The sequence below is a fragment of the Entelurus aequoreus genome, linkage group LG16 (assembly GCF_033978785.1).
Source record: "Entelurus aequoreus isolate RoL-2023_Sb linkage group LG16, RoL_Eaeq_v1.1, whole genome shotgun sequence".
Taxonomy (NCBI): Eukaryota; Metazoa; Chordata; class Actinopteri; order Syngnathiformes; family Syngnathidae; genus Entelurus; species Entelurus aequoreus.
The window spans coordinates 2,513,162-2,537,221 of NC_084746.1; the positions used below are offsets into that span (position 1 = coordinate 2,513,162).

General features: G+C 38.4%; 1 protein-coding gene across 1 annotated transcript in view; it reads left to right on the forward strand.

The window, feature by feature from the left end:
• Positions 1-24,060, forward strand: part of yes1 (YES proto-oncogene 1, Src family tyrosine kinase) — a 63,494-nt gene that overhangs the window by 37,025 nt on the left and 2,409 nt on the right. The window contains exons 7-11 of the mRNA XM_062023770.1: positions 855-1,010; positions 6,236-6,415; positions 6,842-6,918; positions 11,765-11,918; positions 11,997-12,128. Coding sequence (XP_061879754.1) covers positions 855-1,010; positions 6,236-6,415; positions 6,842-6,918; positions 11,765-11,918; positions 11,997-12,128 — 699 coding nt within the window. The remainder of the gene's footprint in view (positions 1-854; positions 1,011-6,235; positions 6,416-6,841; positions 6,919-11,764; positions 11,919-11,996; positions 12,129-24,060) is intronic.

Sequence of the window (24,060 nt, forward strand, 5' to 3'; positions counted from 1 at the left end):
ACAAGAAAATTTGGCTTGTCAAGACTTTCCAAAACAAGTAAAATTAGCTAACTTCAATGAACCCAAAAATAGCTTAAAATAAGTATATTCTCACTAATAACAAGTGCACTTTTCTTGGTAGAAAAAAAATATGAGACCTTTTTGCTCAATATGTTGAAAAATATTCTTAAATGAAGTAAATGCTAGTGCCATTATCTTGACATAATAATATGCGCTCGGCATTACATTTCTTGAAACCAGCAAACTTATACTAAAAACTAATTTATTGTTCTTAATGGAAAGGCAACAAGGCGACCGCTTGTTACTCTCGGGGTCTCCTAGCCGCTCAGGAAATCATATTGTCTAAAAATGCATTTTTCCATGGATAACATGACATCATCGCGCCAAGTGCGTGCTCTTTCAGTCAATTAGTGCGCATATATACAGCCCGGCCCCCGGCCAAAATTGTAATTTTAAAGAATTTGTCTGAATGTGCATGAACAATTTTTGTTAAAAATGGTTAGAAATGTCACATGTTAAATGTTTAAATACCGTAATCAGTTTACTGTACTGTGCCAACTGTACTACTATATGAGTACGTGTTTTCTATTGTTTCATTGAAAATAAAACAGCAAAGTGCATTTGGCTGTCATCTGTTTTAATTATGAGACACAATTGTGTCAAAGTCATGATTTTTTTTTCATGCTTGAAATAAGAAATTATTACTTTGAAAAAGCCCTTATTTGAGATATTTAATCTTACTTAGATTTCAGTTTTTGAAGTGTAGTGATTGAACTAATATGATGGTGTTTGTTGTACATTCTCATCCACTCTGAACCTGACACTTTTCCTCCACTGTGCGCTTGCCTGTCCAGAACACGCCGATGGTCTGTGCTACAGGCTGACGACGGTGTGTCCCACGGTGAAGCCGCAGACTCAGGGCCTGGCCAGGGATGCTTGGGAGATCCCCAGAGAGTCTCTGCGACTGGAGGTCAAACTGGGCCAAGGCTGCTTCGGAGAGGTCTGGATGGGTAAGGCGTCCGCATCATGTCAACAAGGCGTGCAAACCATGTAGAACTCCTGGTTAACACGAGCACTGATGCGGATTCAGTGACTGCCATAAATATATAAACAGTTTACATACGCAAACTAGGCATCCACTTTGCATTATTTATAATTCATGTTTATATCATGAAGTGGTATGCTAACATGTTTGCACCAATGACTTTTGTATTTGCCTTTTAAAAAAACACAAAAAGAAAACCCTAAAATCAATCCTGTGAAGTCAAGTTATTCTAAGCAGTTGAAAATATTTGACTGCAAAATAGCTCATTGCAGCTTTTTTATTACTTTTATAGTCAAATATGATCTTTTTGTCTGTTATGTATTAATAAAGTGCATATTTATATAAGTGAAGGAGTCATAAAACACAATACACAGAACATATGGAACAACGGTGTACAAAAGGAAGGGTTTGTGCGTGATAAATAATAAAAGTCATAATGATTATTATGTAGTTTTGCTGTATTAACGAGATAAAATATTGTTTGTGAAACAAAATATGGAAAATCTAAATACAATTGATTACATCAAAATAAATAGTATTAAAAGTGTGTTATCAAAAGTAGTGTTTTTACTAATAATAAGAGAGGCAGAGATACAAATAAAATAAATTCAAGACATTAGTACAATAATAATTATCAAATATTTTCTAACTAATATAATTAAATGTAATATCTGTAGATATTCGTTTTCTTGTTTTTCTTAGTCGTCATTAATTAATCAATTATTCTCGATTATCCAAATACTAAATTGACAAATACCTTTTTTCCTGTGATTTTTATTTGATTTTATTAATTTGTTTATGCCTATGAAGGTTCTCGTTCATCCAGGCCCTTGTCATCTCAGGGCATTTAACCGTTCGCAACTGGACTGTTTGGTTTTTCTTGGAAGACGTTTCATTCATAGGCTTCATCAATTCGTGCTCATAGACTTAGATTGGTCAGATCAAGTCCGACGGTTGGTGCCAAAACCCCAAATATTTATACTCCAAAAACCAGGAGTGTGTGCCTGGGCGAGGATGGTTTCGCCCGATCGTAGTGACAAAAAAATAACTGTTTTAATGCAAACGAGCAATCCTAACTGTCAAAGCCAACGATTTGTTTAGTTTTGACAGTTAAGGTAAATATATTAGTAGACCATGGATTACTTAGTTTTAATAGAATATTTGTTATAATTACTGTATAACTGACTGCTTTTGTTGTTTTTATTTAGATATTGAACTTGGCAACTTATTTTTCTTACCTTTTTTTTTTTTTTAACTCTATTTAGGTCGGCCCTAATCATCTTAAAGGGTTCCTATTTTGCAAAACCTACTTTTCTTACCTGTTGGTACTTGTTTTTGTGTAGTTGAGATCCCCAAGTCACGGAAATGTGAAATCAAACAATGGAGGCATGGCGGAGATCCTTTAAAACAATCTTTCCGTCTTCCAAACTTGCTCCTAACAAGGAATTTGAGACTTTAGCGACATATTTTGCCATTTCGGTGTATGGTAGGGGTTTACCCGAAGAGCTTTGCACAAATCCGGCATTTTAATTCAGTTGTTATCCAAAGTTATTGTCAATAAGTTCTTTCTTTTTCTCTAGCCTCTTGTTGTGGGGCAGACTTGCTCGTACATGCACATGCATGGTCAAATCCTCCGCTGTTGCTATTTCTAATAAAAAGTAGTGTATAGTTTCAGTAGGCTCCATATGGAAGCGCTAAAAACTACAACATGGCTGACGAGAAGAAGACAATGTCCGCCCACAAAACGGCGCATCCTGAAGAGACGATCAGAAAGCGGCTTGAAGATGCGATGTCAAGCATAATCTCTGCAAAATTTGCACCAAAGCACCACTATTACATGCTATGTGGACCAAAATAAAGTGTGGGAAAAAAATCATATGAATCCTTTAATGTTGGAAGCCATATTTTAGCTTCTTTTTTATTTATGTGGGCCAATCAAAAACAAGCTCCGGGAGACAGACAGACTGTAAACACCACTGACTTATAGGATGATTGATGCACAGTATATACAGTATGGAGCTCAGCAAAGAGCTGTCCTACTTATTGATTAAAGAGCTGACGTCTGCATTCCGTTTACGCCCGAAAGCCACACGCGTATATATGTTAATGGGAGGAGGATGTCCTTCCACGCTTCACTTCGCCGGCGTGCATCTTCATCACTCACTCCCTTATTAGGCCCGCAGCAAGCCTCGACCTGCAAGCGTCCTCTGCGCAATCCCAGGAATTCCTGCGCTCTCTTCTCCCTCCTTTGCTCGAGGAATAAACCATCAGGAAGAAACGGCAAACATCTTCTTCCTGACATCTTCCTTCCTGCATTTGTCCAGCAACTTACTTTTAATACTGAGAATGTTCATGTTTTTTTCATGACCTCCATTCCTTCGCATTAGTGAGCATCATCGCCCTACTTTGTCCTTCAGAATGTGTGTGTGTGTGTGAGTAAGTGTGTGTGCGCGCAGTGTGATTCATTCCTGGAGGTCAGCCTCATGACGGAAGTGCTGGCTCTCTCCCCAGAGCCGCTCATTGAACGTACAGTAGGCAATGCGTGAGTAAGTGGCGCTCCAGTAGGAAGTGGAAGCTAGTTTGGGCGTCCGTGGTGTTTTAAACATGAGCACTTAGCGCTCTGACTTGTTTTTATCTTCCTGCCTTGTTTTACCAGCCCTACGGGAGAGATACTTTCATTTATATCTGTTTGTTCATGTATATTCACATGTATGTGGGCTATAAATGATAGCCAGGTCATAAACTTGCACAGATACAACAATTTCTGACATACATTCAAAATGATACGCCAAAAAGACGTATTTTCTATCTCCAAAGATGTGTTGGCAATTAATTTCTGTTTCTGTTTTCTTTTCTAAGGGTGCTGCATCCCTCGAAAATACATTTCCGGGTTTGTGGGACCCGTTTTAATTTTTTATTAAAAGAAAAATGATACAATTAATTAATTTTTCAAACTGAGACTCACTGACTTTAGCTCATTTTCTGTGAAGAACATATATCAGAATACATATTTAATGACCACACACCATACACCCCCCCTACACATTTCTATTACATATACCGTATTTTTCGGACTATAAGTCGCTCCGGAGCAGGCCCGGCCCTAACCAATCTGGCGCCCTAGGCAAGATTTTAGGTGGCGCCCCCCCCACATCGGCAGTGGAGTGTATATACGCACAAGAAACCGAATAACTTTGTCTTTTACCTTTTTTTTTACTTAAAGAAAGCAAATTAACAATCAGAATAGTTAACAAGATAAAAAAAATATGAATAAATAAATTAATACAAAAAATAAAAAAATAATATATGAAATACAATATTTTTTACATACATAAACACAAAATAAAACGTCAACAAGTTGCATAAAATAAATTAAAAATACAATATAAATAAGGCACTGCACAAAACAAGATATCAAACCAGTATGACTTTAACAACTATATTACAAAAAAAGGGGATCCTACAGAGTTCTCTATTTGTGCTTTTTAATATTGCATTAACTAGAATGACTTACAAATTACTGTACACCAGGGAGTACTGTAATTACCTAACGTTACATTATTATTTTCCATAACAATTTAGCCCCATCCACAATATTAACCCGACGTTAAAACAGAACTAGCTATTTATTGATTAGGAATTGCCAAATCATGTAACATTAGCTTAATGCTAAAAAGCCAGGTTACTATCACATTCTGTAACAGACAAATAATTTCATGTGGGCTAACGTTACCTACCTGCTACCTCTGTCTTTTTCCCGTTTCTCCTCTTCTTTTCTCTTTTTTCTTCCTTGGGCACCTGACAGTTTTGGCCGTTTTGACATCTTGTGTTGATTTTTTGATGCGGTGAACACATGGTGACGTACAAAAAGAGTCATGATACGGGAAGGGAGGGGGCGCACCGTGCCGGGGGAGGGGGGGCGTAATGTTGTAACAAATAATATTTCTATTAAATAGGCTTTACTTTGCATTTTAATTAACGTGGGATTATTTTATGTATTTATAAATAATAGTACCAACTTTTTTTTTTCTTTTTTTTTTTCCCTCCAACATTTGTGGCACTGGCGTGGCGCCCCCTGATGGACGGCGCCCTTAGCATTTGCCTATACGGCCTATGCCACGGGCCGGCCCTGCTCCGGAGTATAAGTCGCACCGGCCGAAAATGCATAATAAAGAAGGAAAAAAACATATATAAGTCGCAATAGAGTATAACTCGCATTTTTTGGGGAAATGTATTTGATAAAAGCCAACACCAAGAATAGACATTTGAAAGGCAATTTAAAATAAATAAAGAATAGTGAACAACAGGCTGAATAAGTGTACGTTATATGAGGCATAAATAACCAACTGGGAACGTGCCTGGTATGTTAACGTTACATATTATGGTAATAGTCATTCAAATAACTATAACATATAGAACATGCTATACGTTTACCAAATAATCTGTCACTCCTAATCGCTAAATCCCATGAAATCTTATACGTCTAGTCTCTTACGTGAATGAGATAAATAATATTATTTGATATTTTACACTAATGTGTTAATCATTTCACACATAAGTCGCTCCTGAGTATAAGTCGCATGAAAAAAACTGCGACTTATAGTCCGAAAAATACGGTAAGCATACTTGCCAACCTTAAGATGTTCAAATTCAGGAGATTGGGGGGGGGGTAGCGGGGATGTATATTGTAGCCCGGAAAAGTTAGGGATGCAAAGGATTCTGGGTATTTGTTCTGTTGTGTTTATGTTGTGTTACGGTGCAGATGTTCTCCCGAAATGTGTTTGTCATTCTTGTTTGGTGTGGGTTCACAGTGTGGCGCATTTTTTCCCCAAATTCCATTGTATGTTATACTCTTCTGACACCACCAGATGGCAGTATAAGTGTCCACATAAGTGGCCATAAGACCCCAATTCAGTAGTATACACAATTTTGGAAATAAGAGCTAAAAGGTGCTGTCCATGCATGTTGCCACTAAGCCTTCAGATAATGGTGTTAAAATGCTGACATGTTCATATAAAAATACTAATTTGCCTAATAACTGTGCATACAGTTAATAAATAATTAAAGGGTGGCAGGATACATTGTAGTCATCTACAATCATACAGGGCAGTATGGCTGGGGTTTTTTTACCTTAATGCATGGGATTTTTGTTCGTTTTTGCAAACTTAAGTGATTTTTTTTTCTACTCAGGCACGTGGAACGGTACCACCAAAGTGGCTATCAAGACCCTGAAGCCCGGCACCATGTCGCCAGAAGCTTTCCTGCAAGAGGCCCAGATCATGAAGAAGCTGCGACATGACAAGCTGGTGCCTCTCTACGCCGTGGTGTCCGAAGAACCCATCTACATCGTCACCGAGTTCATGGGCAAAGGTCAGGCCCTCGGTCATGAACAAATAATAATGGAAATGTGTCAGTGTAGCATAAATGCAGGTGTGGTGTAACACACTGTGCCCGGCTTTCTGCTCCACCGCTCCCGGTCTGTGGAACGCTCTCCCTGACCACCTGAGGGCACCACAGACTGGATGCTTTTAAAAATAACTTAAAAACCCTTCTTTTTAAAAAATCTTTTTTTTAAAAAATATATTCGTGCTAGTTATAGTTTTTATTTGTATTCATTTGTATTATCTTTTTTTTTTTTTTTAATACACTAGCACTTTGAGGTTGTTTGCTCAATGTAAAGTGCTTTTTACAAATAAAATGAATTATTATTATTATTTTTATTATTATTTCTTACGGATAGTGACAGTTGTAACATTTTGCTTTATTTGACCTCCAACTTTGCCTATTTTGTTCCAGGCAGTCTACTGGACTTCTTGAAGGAGGGAGATGGCAAATATCTGAAGCTGCCCCAGCTGGTGGACATGGCTGCACAGGTTTGAAGAGCGACATAAGCCTTGTGTGAAATATATATATATATGTGTGTGTGTGTGCGTGTGTGTGTGACTCAGGTTGACGCAAGCACTACTAGACGGTTATCTATCTGGGCTGTCTTATTTATTTAATCACCAAGATGACATATCTCGCTTCCTTTTCCTCTGTGTGCTTCCTGTCGCTCTCTAACACTTAGCTGCCTGCGGCGCCTAAGAGCCTCTCTCAACAGAGGCCACTTAATCCCCTCGCCTCCGTCGCCTGCTCTGATACGCTCTCGCTTTGCATGCCGACACTCCTCAGCTTGGCCCGGTGAAAATTGAAAATTAGACGTGGGAAACGGCTAGACGACCAACCTCTGAGACGCCCGAGAGGTTGTTGGCAGGCGTCACTAATATGTTTGAGATTGTGGAAAGGAATAAGCCGCATGTACCTGATAAGGACTCTTATTAGGGGTAATGTAACGGTACGCCATAATTGGTTAATTGTATGTACACTCAAGGAACAAAAAGCTGAACTGTTTAGATTTTGTGTAAACGGCTTCAATCATTTTGATTACTAGCAGGTAATTTTGTAATTAATACGATTCTGAAATAGGTAAATAAAATATATGATCCCTATTGTTTCTTTTTATGAACATGTAATAGTAACAGATTGAAGAATGTGAAAGAATATACATTTTTTTGTCAATGAAAGTTCCTCATTGGCTTAAGTGCAGCATGAATAGTTCCAGCTCGTACATACCCCGTTTCCATATGAGTTGGGAAATTGTGTTGGATGTAAATATAAACAGAATACAATGATTTGCAAATCATTTTCAACCCATATTCAGTTGAATATGCTACAAAGACAACATATTTGATGTTCAAAATGATAAACATTTTTTTTGGTGCAAATAATCATTAACTTTAGAATTTGATGGCAGCAACACGTGACAAAGAAGTTGGGAAAGGTGGCAATAAATACTGATAAAGTTGAGGAATGCTCATCCAACACTTATTTGGAACATCCCACAGGTGTGCAGGCAAATTGGGAACAGGTGGGTGCCATGATTGGGTATAAAAGTAGATTCCATGAAATGCTCAGTCATTCACAAACAAGGATGGGGCGAGGGTCACCACTTTGTCAACAAATGCGTGAGCGAATTGTTGAACAGTTTAAGAAAAACCTTTCTCAAGCAGCTATTGCAAGGAATTTAGGGATTTCACCATCTACGCTCCGTAATATCATCAAATGGTTCAGAGAATCTGGAGAAATCACTGCACGTAAGCAGCTAAGCCCGTGACCTTCCATCCCTCAGGCTGTACTGCATCAACAAGCCACATCAGTGTGTAAAGGATATCACCACATGGGCTCAGGAACACTTCAGAAACCCACTGTCAGTAACTACAGTTGGTCGCTACATCTGTTAGTGCAAGTAAAAACTCTCCTATGCAAGGCGAAAACCGTTTATCAACAACACCCAGAAACGCCGCCGGCTTCGCTGGGCCCGAGCTCATCTAAGATGGACTGGTACAAAGTGGAAAAGTGTTCTGTGGTCTGACGAGTCCACATTTCAAATTGTTTTTGGAAACTGTGGACGTCGTGTCCTCCGGACCAAAGAGGAAAAGAACCATCCGGATTGTTATAGGCGCAAAGTGTAAAAGGCAGCATGTGTGATGGTATGGGGGTGTATTAGTGGCCAAGACATGGGTAACTTACACATCTGTGAAGGCACCATTAATGCTGAAAGGTACATACAGATTTTGGAGCGTCATTTGTTGCCATCCAAGTAACGTTACCATGGACGCCCCTGCTTATTTCAGCAAGACAATGCCAAGCCACGTGTTACATCAACGTGGCTTCATAGTAAAAGAGTGCGGGTACTAGACTGGCCTGCCTGTAGTCCAGACATTGAAAATGTGTGGTGCATTATGAAGCCTAAAATAGTACAAGGGAGACCCCCGGACTGTTGAACAACTTAAGCTGTACATCAAGCAAGAATGGGAAAGAATTCCACCTGAGAAGCTTCAAAAATGTGTCTCCTCAGTTCCCAAACCTTTACTGAGTGTTGTTAAAAGGAAAGGCCATGTAACACAGTGGTGAACATGCCCCTTCCCAACTACTTTGGCACGTGTTGCAGCCATGAAATTCTAAGTTAATTATTATTTGCAAAAAAAAAAAAGTTTATGAGTTTGAACATCAAATATGTTGTCTTTGTAGTGCATTCAACTGAATATGGCTTGAAAATGATTTGCAAATCATTGTATTCCGTTTATATTTACATCTAACACAATTTCCCAACTCATATGGAAACGGGGTTTGTAGAATCAGAATCTCCAACAAACAATGGCGGTACACTGCTTTCCTTTTATCCGTTTGTCTTTTGCCTTTTATTACCGTGATTGGTAAAATGCATTAACAGTAAAACACTACTTGAGCTCATTTATTGTCAGCTGACCTGAGGTCTTATGAGGTCTAGTGTTCCCTCCAGACTCTCCCTAGTAGATGAATTAGGGACATTATTTATATTATAATTTAAAAAGATGATTTTTGCATTAAATAATTTTTTTTTAAATGTGCAGAAGTCCATTGATTTCAGCAATTCAGCTTCAATTGTGAAACTAATCTGTGTTGTACAGTAAACTCATTACATGCAAAGTAAGATATTTATTTGTTATAATTTTGATGATAACAGCTTACTGTTTTGGAAAACCAAAAATGTTATATGAGAATTTCATTTTGAAGTTTTCATAAGATGTAAGCCATAATCATCAAAACTTTATCAAAAGAAGGCTTGAAACATTTTAATATATAGTGAATAAATGAATGAATGAATGAAATAAGTTTATTTCGGTCATACAATCAACCATCAACCATTTTGTGTGACCAGTTTAACAGTACAGATTATACATAATTAACAATCATACACATTTACACACAAAAAGAAAAGAAAAAGAATGACCGAAAAAGGAATAGGCTGAAGCCAAAGCTTATATTTGCAGGCATATTATTTGCCTGCAACATCGTTAAAAAAATCAATGGGATGAAATTAATCGTTGCTTTTTCAAACTACAAGTGTTCACAAAGTACACCAAAGAACAATTATGATTAATTATGATATTATATATTTTGAACCTTTAAAAAAAAAAAAAAAAAAAAAAGGATAATTAGACTTAGACAAACTTTAATGATCCACAAGGGAAATTGTTCAACACAGTAGCTCAGTTACAATGATGGAAAGTGTAAGGATGGAAAGGACAATGCAGGTATAAATAGACTAATATAGCGATAAAAAATCTAACATATATACGAATATATACATAATATGTGTACAGAATAATATACACTACCGTTCAAAAGTTTGGGGTCACATTGAAATGTCCTTATTTTTGAAGGAAAAGCACTGTACTTTTCAATGAAGATAACTTTAAACTAGTCTTAACTTGAAAGAAATACACTCTATACATTGCTAATGTGGTAAATGACTATTCTAGCTGCAAATGTCTGCTTTTTGGTGCAATATCTACATAGGTGTATAGAGGCCCATTTCCAGCAACTATCACTCCAGTGTTCTAATGGTACAATGTGTTTGCTCAGAAGGCTAATTGATGATTAGAAAACCCTTGTGCAATCATGTTCACACATCTGAAAACACTTTAGCTCGTTACAGAAGCTACAAAACTGACCTTCCTTTGAGCAGATTGAGTTTCTGGAGCATCACATTTGTGGGGTCAATTAAACGCTCAAAATGGCCAGAAAAAGAGAACTTTCATCTGAAACTCGACAGTCTATTCTTGTTCTTAGAAATGAAGGCTATTCCACAAAATTGTTTGGGTGACCCCAAACTTTTGAACGGTAGTGTATATACACATATATTATGTCTATAACATATATACAATATATATCAATGACCATGTACAATATTACAGTATATACAGTATATGTGACAGCAGCAGCATAAAATAGAAAGTAGATCCAGCAGGAAATAGAAAATAGACATTAGAAACAAAGAGAGGTAGCTAACATGTCAGGTGTCAGATAATAGGCAGATATCATCTATTGCTGTATGGCGAGTGATTATACAGCTGGATGGAGTGTGGAATGAAGGAGTTAATGATTATTTATGTATTAAATATTTCTTTACTCACTTATGGTACATGTATTTATTTATTATGTATTCATTATTTATTTATTCACTGTTCTGTTTAAACAGAGAACAAGGAAATGGGATAAAATTGCTGTTACATGAAGAGGGGTAGGATTAAATAAGCTCTGCTTCTTCCGACTCCTTTTCGGACGTACTGTAATGAAACAACTGGAAATATGAGATGCATCACATTGTATCGTATGCATTTTCCAAATAAACTAAACTGAACTGAAGTTACTGAACTAAACTGAACACTGCACACAAATATTTTGGGTACACTTTTAAAGTTAAAGTAGCAATGATTGTCACACACACACACTAGGTGTGGCAAAATTACCCTCTGCATTTGACCCATCACCCTTGATAACCCCCTGGGAGGTGAGGGGAGCAGTGAGCGGCAGCGGTGGCCGCGCCCGAGAATCATTTTTGGTGATTTAACCCCAAAATCCAACCCTTGATGCTGAGTGCCAAGCAGGGAGGTAATGGCTCCCATTTTGATAGTCTTTGGTATGACTCGGCCAGGGTTTGAACTCACGACCTACCCATCTCAGGGCGGACACTAACCACTAGGCCACTGAGTAGGTTTTTATCACTAATGAAAACACAGTTCTTCCTATTTGTAACTCTTTCTTTTAGTTTCATTTTCGTTCGCGCTGCCTGTTTTTTGACCACCCTCGTTCACCGCCAATGTCCCTGCCTTCTTCCCTACAATCCCACCGCAGATTGCAGACGGCATGGCCTTCATCGAGAGGATGAACTACATCCACAGGGACCTGAGAGCCGCCAACATTCTGGTAGCCGACAACCTGGTGTGTAAAATTGCCGACTTTGGCCTGGCGCGGCTCATCGAGGACAATGAGTACACCGCCAGACAAGGTGCGTGTATTTTGAGATGGTCAATAAAGCCGTATGACGAGAGGATGTGTAAGGAAACGTGTCTTCCGTGTTGCTCAGGGGCCAAGTTCCCCATTAAATGGACCGCGCCGGAAGCAGCTCTTTATGGACGCTTTACTATCAAATCAGACGTGTGGTCGTTTGGTATACTACTGACTGAACTGGTCACCAAAGGCAGAGTGCCCTATCCAGGTAAGACTTTATTATTTACTTATGTATGCTATGCAACTTCCTTTAGCTTTGATACATTACTGATAGTTATTTTTCATTTAGATGTTGAATTTATTTCGTAATTCTATTTGAGTATTTTTATATATCAGTAGATATTTTTAGTATTGATTCAATTCCTGCAACATCGATAATGTCCTAAAAATGATGGCTGCAAATGTGTTCTTTGTCAATTAGTGGAAAATATATCCTATTAATCACGTATTTTGTTTCAATCTTAAATTAAAGGCCTACTGAAATGAATTTTTTTATTTAAACGGGGATAGCAGATCTATTCTATGTGTCATACTTGATCATTTCGCGATATTGACATATTTTTGCGGAAAGGATTTAGTAGAGAACAACGACGATAAAGATCGCAACTTTTGGTATCTGATTAAAAAAAAAGGCTTGCCCCTACCGGAAGTAGCGTGACGTAGTCAATTGAACATTTACGCAAAGTTCCCTATTGTTTACAATGATGGCCGCCAGAAGTGAGAGCGATTCGGACCGAGAAAGCGACGATTTCCCCATTAATTTGAGCGAGGATGAAAGATTTGTGGATGAGGAAAGTGCAAGTGAAGGACTAGTGGGGAGTGGAAGCAATTCAGATGCTGTGAGAGGCGGGTGGGACCTGATATTCAGCTGGGAATGACTACAACAGTAAATAAACACAAGACATATATATACTCTATTAGCCACAATACAACCAGGCTTATATTTAATATGCCACAAATTAATCCCGCATAACAAACACCTAGGTGTTTGTTATGCTAGCTCCTAGCTACTAGCTCGAGCTAGTTATAGCTGGAGCGGGTTATATGGACGGAATCCCGTCCATATAACCCACAAATACAATTCCAACACCTGCACAACACACACACTCACTCAGCCCAAAGGACTGTTCACCTAACCCAAGGTTCATAAAGCTTATATATTTAACCAAAGTTACGTACGTGACACGCACGTACGGGCAAGCGATCAAAAGTTTGGAAGTGTACTCACGGTACCGCTATTTCGTATTGGCTTCAATGGAGAAGCCATACCTCTGTTTCAGTGGCTACGTCACGCGCATACGTCATCCTCCAAAGGCGTTTTCAACCGGAAGTTTAGCGGGAAATTTAAAATTGCACTTTATAAGTTAATCCGGTTGTATTGGCATGTGTTGCAATGTTAAGATTTCATCATTGATATATAAACTATCAGACTGGGTGGTCGCTAGTAGTGGCTATCAGTAGGCCTTTAACGCTAACATTGAAAAAAAAAAGTGAATTCTACCCCCCAAATTAACATCAAATAAAGTATAAATAGAAACCAAATGAACTATTAGGTTATTAGAAGCGGTAAAAAATGGATGGATGGCCGGATTTGTGATTTTATCCTTACAGTTTAGAGCAGGCCTGGGCAATTATTTTGCCTCGGGGGGCCAAATTTAGAGAAATAAATGTGTGTGGGGCCGGTGTATCTATTGTTAGGAACACTAATACAAAACCTCACAATAATGTCTGATTGAATGCTAAAAACTACAGATGTCCAATAATATCGGACTGCCGATATTATCGGCCGATAAATGCTTTAAAATGTAATATCGGAAATTATTGGTATCGGTTTCAAAATTATCGGTATCGGTTTCACGAAGTCAAATGTATGACTTTTTCAAACGCCGCTGTGTACACGGACGTAGGGAGAAGTACAGAGCGCCAATAAACCTTAAAGGCACTGCCTTTGCGTGCCGGCCCAGTCACGTAATATCTACGGCTTTTCACACACACAAGTGAATGCAAGGCATACTTGGTCAACAGCCATACAGGTCACACTGAGGGTAGCCGTATAAACAACTTTACCACTGTTACAAATATGCGCCACACTGTGAAGCCACACCAAACAAGAATGACAAACACATGTCGGGAGAACATCCGCACCGTAACACAACATAAACACAACAGAACAAATACCCAGAATCCCTTGCAGCACTAACTCTTCCGGGACGCTACAATTTACACCCCCGCTACCCCCTCAACTTCCTCATGCTCTCTCAGGGAGAGCATGTCCCAAATTCCAAGCTGCTGTTTTGAGGCATGTTAAAAAAAAATAATGCACTTTGTGACTTCAATAATAAATATGGCAGTGCCATGTTGGCATTGTTTTCCATAACTTGAGTTGATTTATTTTGGAAAACCTTGTTACATTGTTTAATGCATCCAGCTGGGCATCACAACAACATTAGGCATAATAATGTGTTAATTCCACGACTGTATATATGACCCGTGCTGGCAAAATGAGTCGGAATGCGCACAGGCTAATTTTGACCTACAGGCAAATAAGTGAAAAAAATGTATCTTGGTTGAAATTGAGATTTTCACAAAAATGAGTCCATAAAGCCACAATCTAGCAATCCCAATCATCGAAATAGCAAGAAAACATCTTAAATCACCTTTATTTGAAGGTTTTGTACGAGGTATGTCTTCAGAAATTAGTCCTTTGTGTTAAAATTCCTTGAGAAAGTCAAGTGTTTTCAACGCTCACTGGCGGCAATAAGAGGGAATCCCCCTAGCCATATTTGCTATCATTGTGACGCCAAGTTTAAATACTTTCTAAAAATGAGCATGGAATTCCCGATGACGCCATTCTGAACCAATATAGTTCGAGTTTTTAAACCTGTCCCGACGTAAACAAATCCTGCTTGTTGCTAACCGGTCGCTGTGAGGTGTACCCTCATTGGTTGAATCACCCCGCGCGGTGCATTGTGGTATCATGGCAGCGCCCTGATGAAAAACAACACACAGTAATTCGAGCGGAATATTATGTGAAAAAAGGTGATTTTCGAACATTTAATTATTATTTTTGTGGATAAGTTAGACTGTTTTACATTCCGTAATGGATTTAGAAGGTGGAGAGGGTACACAGGCGGCTGCAAGTGCGCTAAATACACTGCAGTCGGCGAATCTTCTTAGTGCTGCTGGTCAGGAATATTACGGACAGCTGACAAAATGACCAGTGAACAAAAAAACTGTGACATAACAGTGTTGACATTTTTGTACATAACCGTTTTCAATAGAGTTGAATATATATTTTTCCTTTAGACGTGAGATTTGACTTTAATTGTACCAATTTTGGTGTTGCTACAAGGACTTTTAAGGTATGGTTGCTATGGAGTTTTGTTTTGGAACATTCTGTTCTGGAACAGTCAACTTTAAGCTGGTTTTTCTCAAAACGGACCCTCAAACTTGGTCGACTTCAATCGGATGTAACTCTGCCATTTTCTGTCCGATTCCAACAAACCATATATCATTTTGAAGGTCTTTAGATGGAGAATGTGTCAATAACAATAACTCCGTTTTTAAAATGTCCTCATTGTGACTCATTTTGCCAGCACAGGTCACATATATCGGTATCGCTTGATATCGGAATCGGTAATTAAGAGTTGGACAATATCGGATATCGGCAACAAAGCCATTATCGGACATCTCTACTAAAAACGTTATGATAGACCGCCTTAAAAAACGGAATGGAATTTTAATTTTTTCTTGCCGAATGAGACACCCAGAATGTACCTGTACATGAAAGTAAAGAATGTGGGATTTACAATATTAATTATGAAGGATAAAACACTGAATATTGACTACATATGAACGTCACACCCCCTCTCCATCGACATATTTTACAATCAAGCGAAACGCAGCAAAAATGCAACAAACAGTGAAATATGAACGTGAAGGGTAAAAACCCCACCTACAATCTGATATATGTGATATATCACTAAGCTTTTGAACTTTGTTGTAAAAATCTCCTTCCGCGTCTGTCCCTGACACCCACATTTCAGGCTCTGGAAACACTCTGTGGAAACGCTCCCCACCCACACTGCTTGGTGCCTCGTCTGAGCTGCTGTGACTTAGATTACCATAGTAACTAATTAGATTACCGTAGTAACTAATAAGGTTACCATAGTTACTAGTAGGCCGATATTATCGGCCGATAAATGCGTTAAAATGTAATATCGGAAATTATCGGTATCGTTTTTTTTATTATCTATCGTTTTTTTTGTTTGTTGTTTTTTTATTAAATCAACATAAAAAACACAAGATACACTTACAATTAGTGCACCAACCCAAAAAACCTCCCTCCCCCCATTTCTTTCTGTTATCAATATTCTGCTTCCTACATTATATATCAATATATATATCAATACAGTCTGCAAGGGATACAGTCCGTAAGCACACATGATTGTGCGTGCTGCTGCTCCACTAATAGTACTAACCTTTAACAGTTAATTTTACTCATTTTCATTCATTACTAGTTTCTATGTAACTGTTTTTATATTGTTTTACTTTCTTTTTTATTCAAGAAAATGTTTTTAATTTAGTTATCTTATTTTATTGTTTTTTTTAAAAAGTACCTTATCTTCATCATACATGGTTGTCCAAATTAGGCATAATAATGTGTTAATTCCACGACTGCATATATCGGTTGATATCGGTATCGGTTGATATCGGTATCGGTTGATATCGGTATCGGTAATTAAAGAGTTGGACAATATCGGAATATCGGATATCGGCAAAAAGCCATTATCGGACATCCCTAGTTACTAGTATATCATGCAGATTCCAACCATTGAAAGACTTAGTATAGTTGAAGACTTACGGTCATTAGAAAACATGACTGCACATCATAATGGCAGCTACACTTTCCATCTTAAACATCTAAAACAGTTATTTGGGAATGTCCAGCTGGCCAGATTGATAAGCTTAACGGGACGCATGTGGCCATGTCTGGTTTAGAAAGTCTCTCATGGATTTTGTTATTGATATTGTGTAATATTGATAATCCCACTGTTATATCGAATTGTTGGCACTATTGGGTCTTCCACATGTTTGTAGTACAAGTGCATGACTAGATTTGAATGACCAGGGAAGCTAGATGACTTCATGGGCCATGAGAAAGTATGTGATTCCCCAATGAGCCATCCAGTCTGACGCAGAACGCTGCCTCCTGCTGTGCGGCACCAGTATTGCAGCTCACGCTGATCACAGAGCACCATATGGCCGAGCCGGCCGCCATCTCCCCACAAAGGCCATCTGGCCCCACCGGGGCGCCTTTTATTCTAATGAATTGATCCCTGCTCAAAGTGGTCACACAACTGGACCCGTGCTGCTCTTGCCAGGACTTCTCCATCGGGATGTAGACACAGCTGAACGTATCATTTACATTTGAGTTTCCATTTAAATGTCCACAATAGAGGCCAGTTCGGTCAGCCATGCACTGGACAATCTTTCCCTTATGGACCGCGGCCCCGCGTGCGGTTGTGTTGGCTTGTGTGAAAAGTCAGGCTTCTCACAATGCGATTAACGTCCAATCACCGTTATGCCTCTTCCTCTTCACACAGCTCACAGGCAGGCACCAATCAATGTCAATTAATCAATCAATGTTTACTTATATAGCCCTAAATCACAAGCTTCTCAAAGGGCTGCACAAGCCACAACCACATCCTCGGTTTAGATCCCACATCAGTGCAAGGAATAACTCAACCCAATGGGACAATGAGAAACCTTGGAGAGGACCGCAGATGTGGGGACCCCACCTCCCCCACCCCAGGGCGACCGGTGCAATGGACGTCGAGTGGATCTAGCATAATATTGTGAGAGTCCAGTCCATGCTGGATCTAACATAATAGTGTGAGAGTCCAGTCCATAGTGGATCTAGCATAATATTGTGAGAGTCCAGTCCATACTGGATCTAACATAATAGTGTGAGAGTCCAGTCCATAGTGGATCTAACATAATAGTGTGAGAGTCCAGTCCATAGTGGATCTAACATAATAGTGTGAGAGTCCAGTCCATAGTGGATCTAACATAATAGTGTGAGAGTCCAGTCCATAGTGGATCTAACATAATAGTGTGAGAGTCCAGTCCATAGTGGATCTAACATAATAGTGTGAGAGTCCAGTCCATAGTGGATCTAACATAATAGTGTGAGAGTTCAGTCCATAGTGGATCTAACATAATAGTGTGAGAGTCCAGTCCATAGTGAATCTAACATAATAGTGTGAGAGTCCAGCCCATAGTGGATCTAACATAATAGTGTGAGAGTCCAGTCCTTAGTGGATTTAACATAATAGTGTGAGAGTCCAGTCCATAGTGGATCTAACATAATAGTGTGAGAGTCCAGTCCATAGTGGATCTAACATAATAGTGAGAGTCCAGTCCATAGTGGATCTAACATAATAGTGTGAGAGTCCAGTCCATAGTGGATCTAACATAATAGTGAGAGAGTCCAGTCCATAGTGGATCTAACATAATAGTGTGAGAGTCCAGTCCATACTGGATCTAACATAATAGTGTGAGAGTCCAGTCCATAGTGGATCTGACATAATAGTGAGAGTCCAGTCCATAGTGGATCTAACATAATAGTGTGAGAGTCCAGTCCATAGTGGATCTGACATAATAGTGAGAGTCCAGTCCATAGTGGGGCCAGCAGGAGACCATCCCGTGGTCACTGTATGTTTGTGACTGATCTATTGGTCCACACCGCAAAAAGGGAAATCTAAGTAAGATGAAATATGTCAAATAAGGGTGATATTTGCTTATTTTCTGTCTGATAAGATAATTCGTCTCACTAAGCAGATTTTATGTTAGAGTTTTAAGGGTTTTGGTCCTAAATGATCTCAGTAAGATATTACAGCTTGTTGCTGAGATTTGATGAGCTATATTGAGTAAAACATGCTTGAAACTAGAATATCAAGTGTTGCAAAGCTGTGTCATCAACACTCACAAGTAGAAATCTACTTTTTTAAAGTAATCATTTCTTACTTCAAGCATGAAAAAAAAAATCATGATGCCGAGCGCATATCATTATGTGAAGATAATGGCACTAGCATTTGCTTAATTTAAGAATATTTTTCAACATATTGAGCAAAAAGGTCTCTTTTTTTTCTACCAAGAAAAGTGCACTTGTTATTAGTGAGAATATACTTATTTTAAGCTATTTTTGGGTTCATTGAGGTTAGCTAATTTGACTTGTTTTGGAAAGTCTTGACAAGCCAAATGTTCTTGTTCTATTGGCAGATAATTTTGCTTAGTTCAAGTAAAATACCCCAAATTTTTGTATTTTTTTTTCTTCTTGTTTTTGAACACTGACTTTTTGCGGTGTGCAGACTGGGAGAACAAACTTACATACTAAGTTAATTGGAAGAACATTTTTATTTTAACTATAAATATTTTTGGATCACACTTTTTGTTTATGTGTTTACTCTGATCCAACCCGTCAGATATAACATGCACTAAAGAAAACTGCTGACACTTTGTGTTTGAACCTTTTTTAAGTTGTGGATAACACTTTTTATTCCTGAAATGATCATGAAACCTGTTTTCTGTGATGGCACACATCATTTTACAGCACCTCGAATTCAAACTGCACTTTTAATGTTTTTTTAAGCTACAGTATTTTACTCTCACTGGTGAGAAGCACTAATGTATCAAAGTAATCAAATTATATAAAATACAGTTTGGAAGTGTTGTTTAGTAACTGTTAACTTGAAAGAAAACTCTAATAGTATGCAGCACACCACTGATACTTTGTTTACAGAATGCACTTTGTGATGACAAGCAAAATAACGAAAGAGGAAAAACATTGTTCTCTTTATACCCCAAAAAACATGCCAAAACAGAACCAAAACCGTGGCCCTGAAATTGAGGTACAGCCCATTAATAAGAGGTATTATTAGATATTACCCTACAATTTGCCTTGTAACCTAACATAAAGCTAATATGTGGATTTTCTGTTGATAACTTAGCATTTAGCGTAGTAACCTACACTCTATTGGTTTCAATATCTTTTATACAAAACATGTATGAAAGGGGGAAAAGTTTTCAAATGTAAACATTTCATGGTAAGCCTTTGCAATTTTGCACGACTGTAATTTAATGCTACTTTAGCCGCATACTTGGAAGTATGTGGACATATTTGTGCAGCACTCTGACCATAAAGGACAGCTGCACATTAAACGGCTGTAAAAAAAAATAAATAACCCACATTAAACCAAAGGGGGACTCTTTGATGCTGCAAATGTATTTTTGTATTTATATATTTGTTTTTCCACCACAAAATACTGCATCTGTGGCAAAGTCATCTTACATTATTATCCGTCAGACTTAATCACTTCAAACAGCTTGACTTAAATGTTGAATTAACTTCTAAAAATTAAAAAAAGCACTCATTTGAATAAAACTACCTAATGTTGAACACAATCAGGGTCACTGGTTCACCTTTAATGTTCTCAATAGTAAAAATAAATTGTCCATTCTAGGGTAAAAATTACTGCTGTCTTAAAAGCCTTTATTTCCAACTGTATATTGTTGCGTTGACCAGCATTCCTCCAATGGGGAATTCAAATTGCTAGTCTCTCCCAGATTCTTTTTATGGCACATAAGCTGATGTTTATATTCAATCAACAGGCAGTAATTGGTATTTTGTGGTTTATTTTCCAAGCTTAGAGGACAAACGTGAGACCAATCTAGCACACCAGCGTTCCCCAGCCCGGTCCAGATCGGTCTAGCTCGGTCTAGCTCGGTCTCCCCTCAAACCCCCGGAAGTCCCGTGATCTTCCCTCTGTCCCTCGCCCCCACTCCCTTTGTTTAGACTACTCCGAGTTATCTCTACTCTGACACATTCCAATCTAGAAGGCCAACACCTTACTATGAGACTCAAAAGAAGGAAGAATACTAGCTATTTTTTATATGACTATAGGAGTTTAGAAAGAAGTAACACTTAAATATGGATATGATTGTGATCTGCTTCCAACAATATACAGAATACAATTTTAACTAGGGCTGATCCAGATCTGATATTGATATCAAATATCAGTTCGATATCATCAAAAAATAAGTATGTCATATGTGCTTACAAACAGTCCTGCTGGGTGTTTACTTGTTAAAACCGGACAGCCAGTTAACATCTAAATGTCCTCCAATAAGCACACAAGTAGGTCTTTTCTTGTATTCTAGTCAAGTCATTTACAAAAGGTAAACATCAGTTTTTCCCATAAACTGCCAAAATACCTGTGGCGGTGGGGGCGTGGCTATGGGCGTGGTCACCATGACATCATCGAGTAATTTGCATAATTTACTACAATGATATGATTTGCTCTTAAAAGGCTCAAAAAATGTATACTTACTAATTAGTAATAACAGTTTTGTTTTAAACATCCATCCATCCATCCATTTTACAATATAATTACAATACTTTGTGTACATATTTATATACAGATTTGAACAATAAGTTATTCACTGAAATATATTTATTAATCGTGGTTCTTACAAAAAATATATCTTATAAAATATAAAAGCTAAAATGTCTCTTAAAGCTCTGCCCCTTTAATTAGTGCATACTAAATAATTTAACTTTAGCCTACTACTACAACCATATTATTTACCAGCAACATAAAGTGAAACAGAGGCAGAGGTGTCCTGCCACAGTCAGTAACAAATAAACAGAAAACAGTAGTGGTCAAATACAAATAAGGCAACAAGAGAAATATCCTACACTTCTCTTTTGTAAAGTAAATCTGAACAGCCTATATGGGCATCTACATCAACTATATGATTTCCCTGAGAAGCTGAACAGGACAAAAAAAAAAAATTATTTTTATTTTTGGCGGACGTAATTCTTTCGTGGCGGGCCGCCACAAATAAATGAATGTGTGGGAAACACTGAACATGGTCAGCACACGATAGCACACGAGCTAAACATACGTAAAAAATGTCCCCAATTAAACAATATCGCAGTCTAAAACAGAACATTTGTCAACAAAAACAAGTATCAAACAATTATAGCTGCATATTACTTACACATACAAAGTCTCCAAGGCAGAAGCGTAGTGGAAAGTATCCAGTAACAAACGTGTCTGCATCATTCAGTTTACTGCGTCATGAGCTTATTAACCTTTTAATTTTTGGGCAACACATTTTCGCCCCAAATACACACAATTATTCTTACATATATACATTTATAGGAAGCACGTGGAACAGTAGTTAGTGCGTGTGCCTCACAATACGAAGGTCCTGGGTTTGATCCCCGGATTCTGGGTTTTTCTGTCCATAAAACTTATGAACGGAACTTCTAGGTGCAGTCAAGGCGTTGAGGGTATCCGGTTTGGTGGCTGCAGGATTAGGTCTCTGCTTTTTGCAGATGATGTGGTCCTGAGGGCTTCATCTGGCCAGGATCTTCACTTCACGAGTGAGGGAAGAGTGGATGGTGAGATGGACAGGCGGATCGGTGCGGCGTCTTCAGTAATGCGGACGCTGTATCGATCTGTTGTGGTGAAGAAGGAGCTGAGCCGGAAGGCAAAGCTCTCAATTTACCGGTCGATTTACGTTCCCATCCTCACCTATGGTCATGAGCTTTGGGTTATGACCGAAAGGACAAGATCACGGGTACAAGCGGCCCAAATGAGTTTCCTCCGCCGGGTGTTGGGTCTCTCCCTTAGAGATAGGGTGAGAAGCTCTGCCATCCGGGAGGAACTCAAAGTAAAGCCGCTGCTCCTCCACGTGGAGAGGAGCCAGATGAGGTGGTTCGGGCATTTGTTCAGGATGCCACCCGAACGGTCTTTAAGGCACTTCCGACCGGTAGGAGGCCACGGGGAAGACCCAGGACACGTTGGGAAGACTATGTCTCCCGGCTGGCCTGGGAACGCCTTAGGATCCCCCGGGAGGAGCTGGACGAAGTGGCTGGGGAGAGGGAAGTCTGGGTTTCCCTGCTTAGGCTGCTGCCCCCGCGACCCGACTTCGGATAAGCGGAAGAAGATGGATGGAAGAATTAAACCTTGAAGCATTACGAAGGATGATTAGGGCCACCTTGAAAAGTTGCAATATTCAACATTAACCATAATAATGTATATTAATTAGGGATGTCCGATAATGGCTTTTTGCCGATATCCGATATGCCGATATTGTCCAACTCTTTAATTACCGATACCGATATCAACCGATACCGATATCAACCGATATATACAGTCGTGGAATTAACACATTATTATGCCTAATTTGGACAACCAGGTATGGTGAAGATAAGGTTTTTTTTTTTTTAAATGAATCAAATAAAATAAGATAAATACATTTAAAACATTTTCTTGAATAAAAAAGAAAGTAAAACAATATAAAAACAGTTACATAGAAACTAGTAATTAATGAAAATGTGTAAAATTAACTGTTAAAGGTTAGTACTATTAGTGGAGCAGCAGCACGCACAATCATGTGTGCTTACGGACTGTATCCCTTGCAGACTGTATTGATATATATTGATATATAATGTAGGAAGCAGAATATTAATAACAGAAAGAAACAACCCTTTTGTGTGAATGAGTGTAAATGGGGGAGGGAGGTTTTTTGGGTTGGTGCACTAATTGTAAGTGTATCTTGTGTTTTTTATGTGGATTTAATACAAAAAAAATAAAAAAAACGATACTGATAATAAAAAAAAACGATACCGATAATTTCCGATATTACATTTTAACGCATTTATCGGCCGATAATATCGGCAGACCGATATTATCTCTACATAAGACATTTTAAAGTGAAATATTTGAAGTAAATGGAGCTTTGAAAATAATTCATTATAACATGGATTTTTTTTTAAACAATGGCAAAAAAAGAAAAACAGAAAGACAAAATTTAAAAAAAAAAAAAAAAACAGCCTGCCTGGCAGCTTTTTGTCAACTTTTTCTCGTTAGATTTCACCTCATTCCACTTTTTTGAATGTTCCTTGTTTATTTTTGCAATAGCGTTTCCAGAATGTGTGGCGGGCCGGTAAACAATTAGCTGCGGGCCGCACTTTGGACACCCCTGGTGTAGCGTGTTCATTGATAAAAAAAATAATGCCGCAGTGCTTTGTGACATCTAACGTGAAACAATGATTTTCGGTCGTC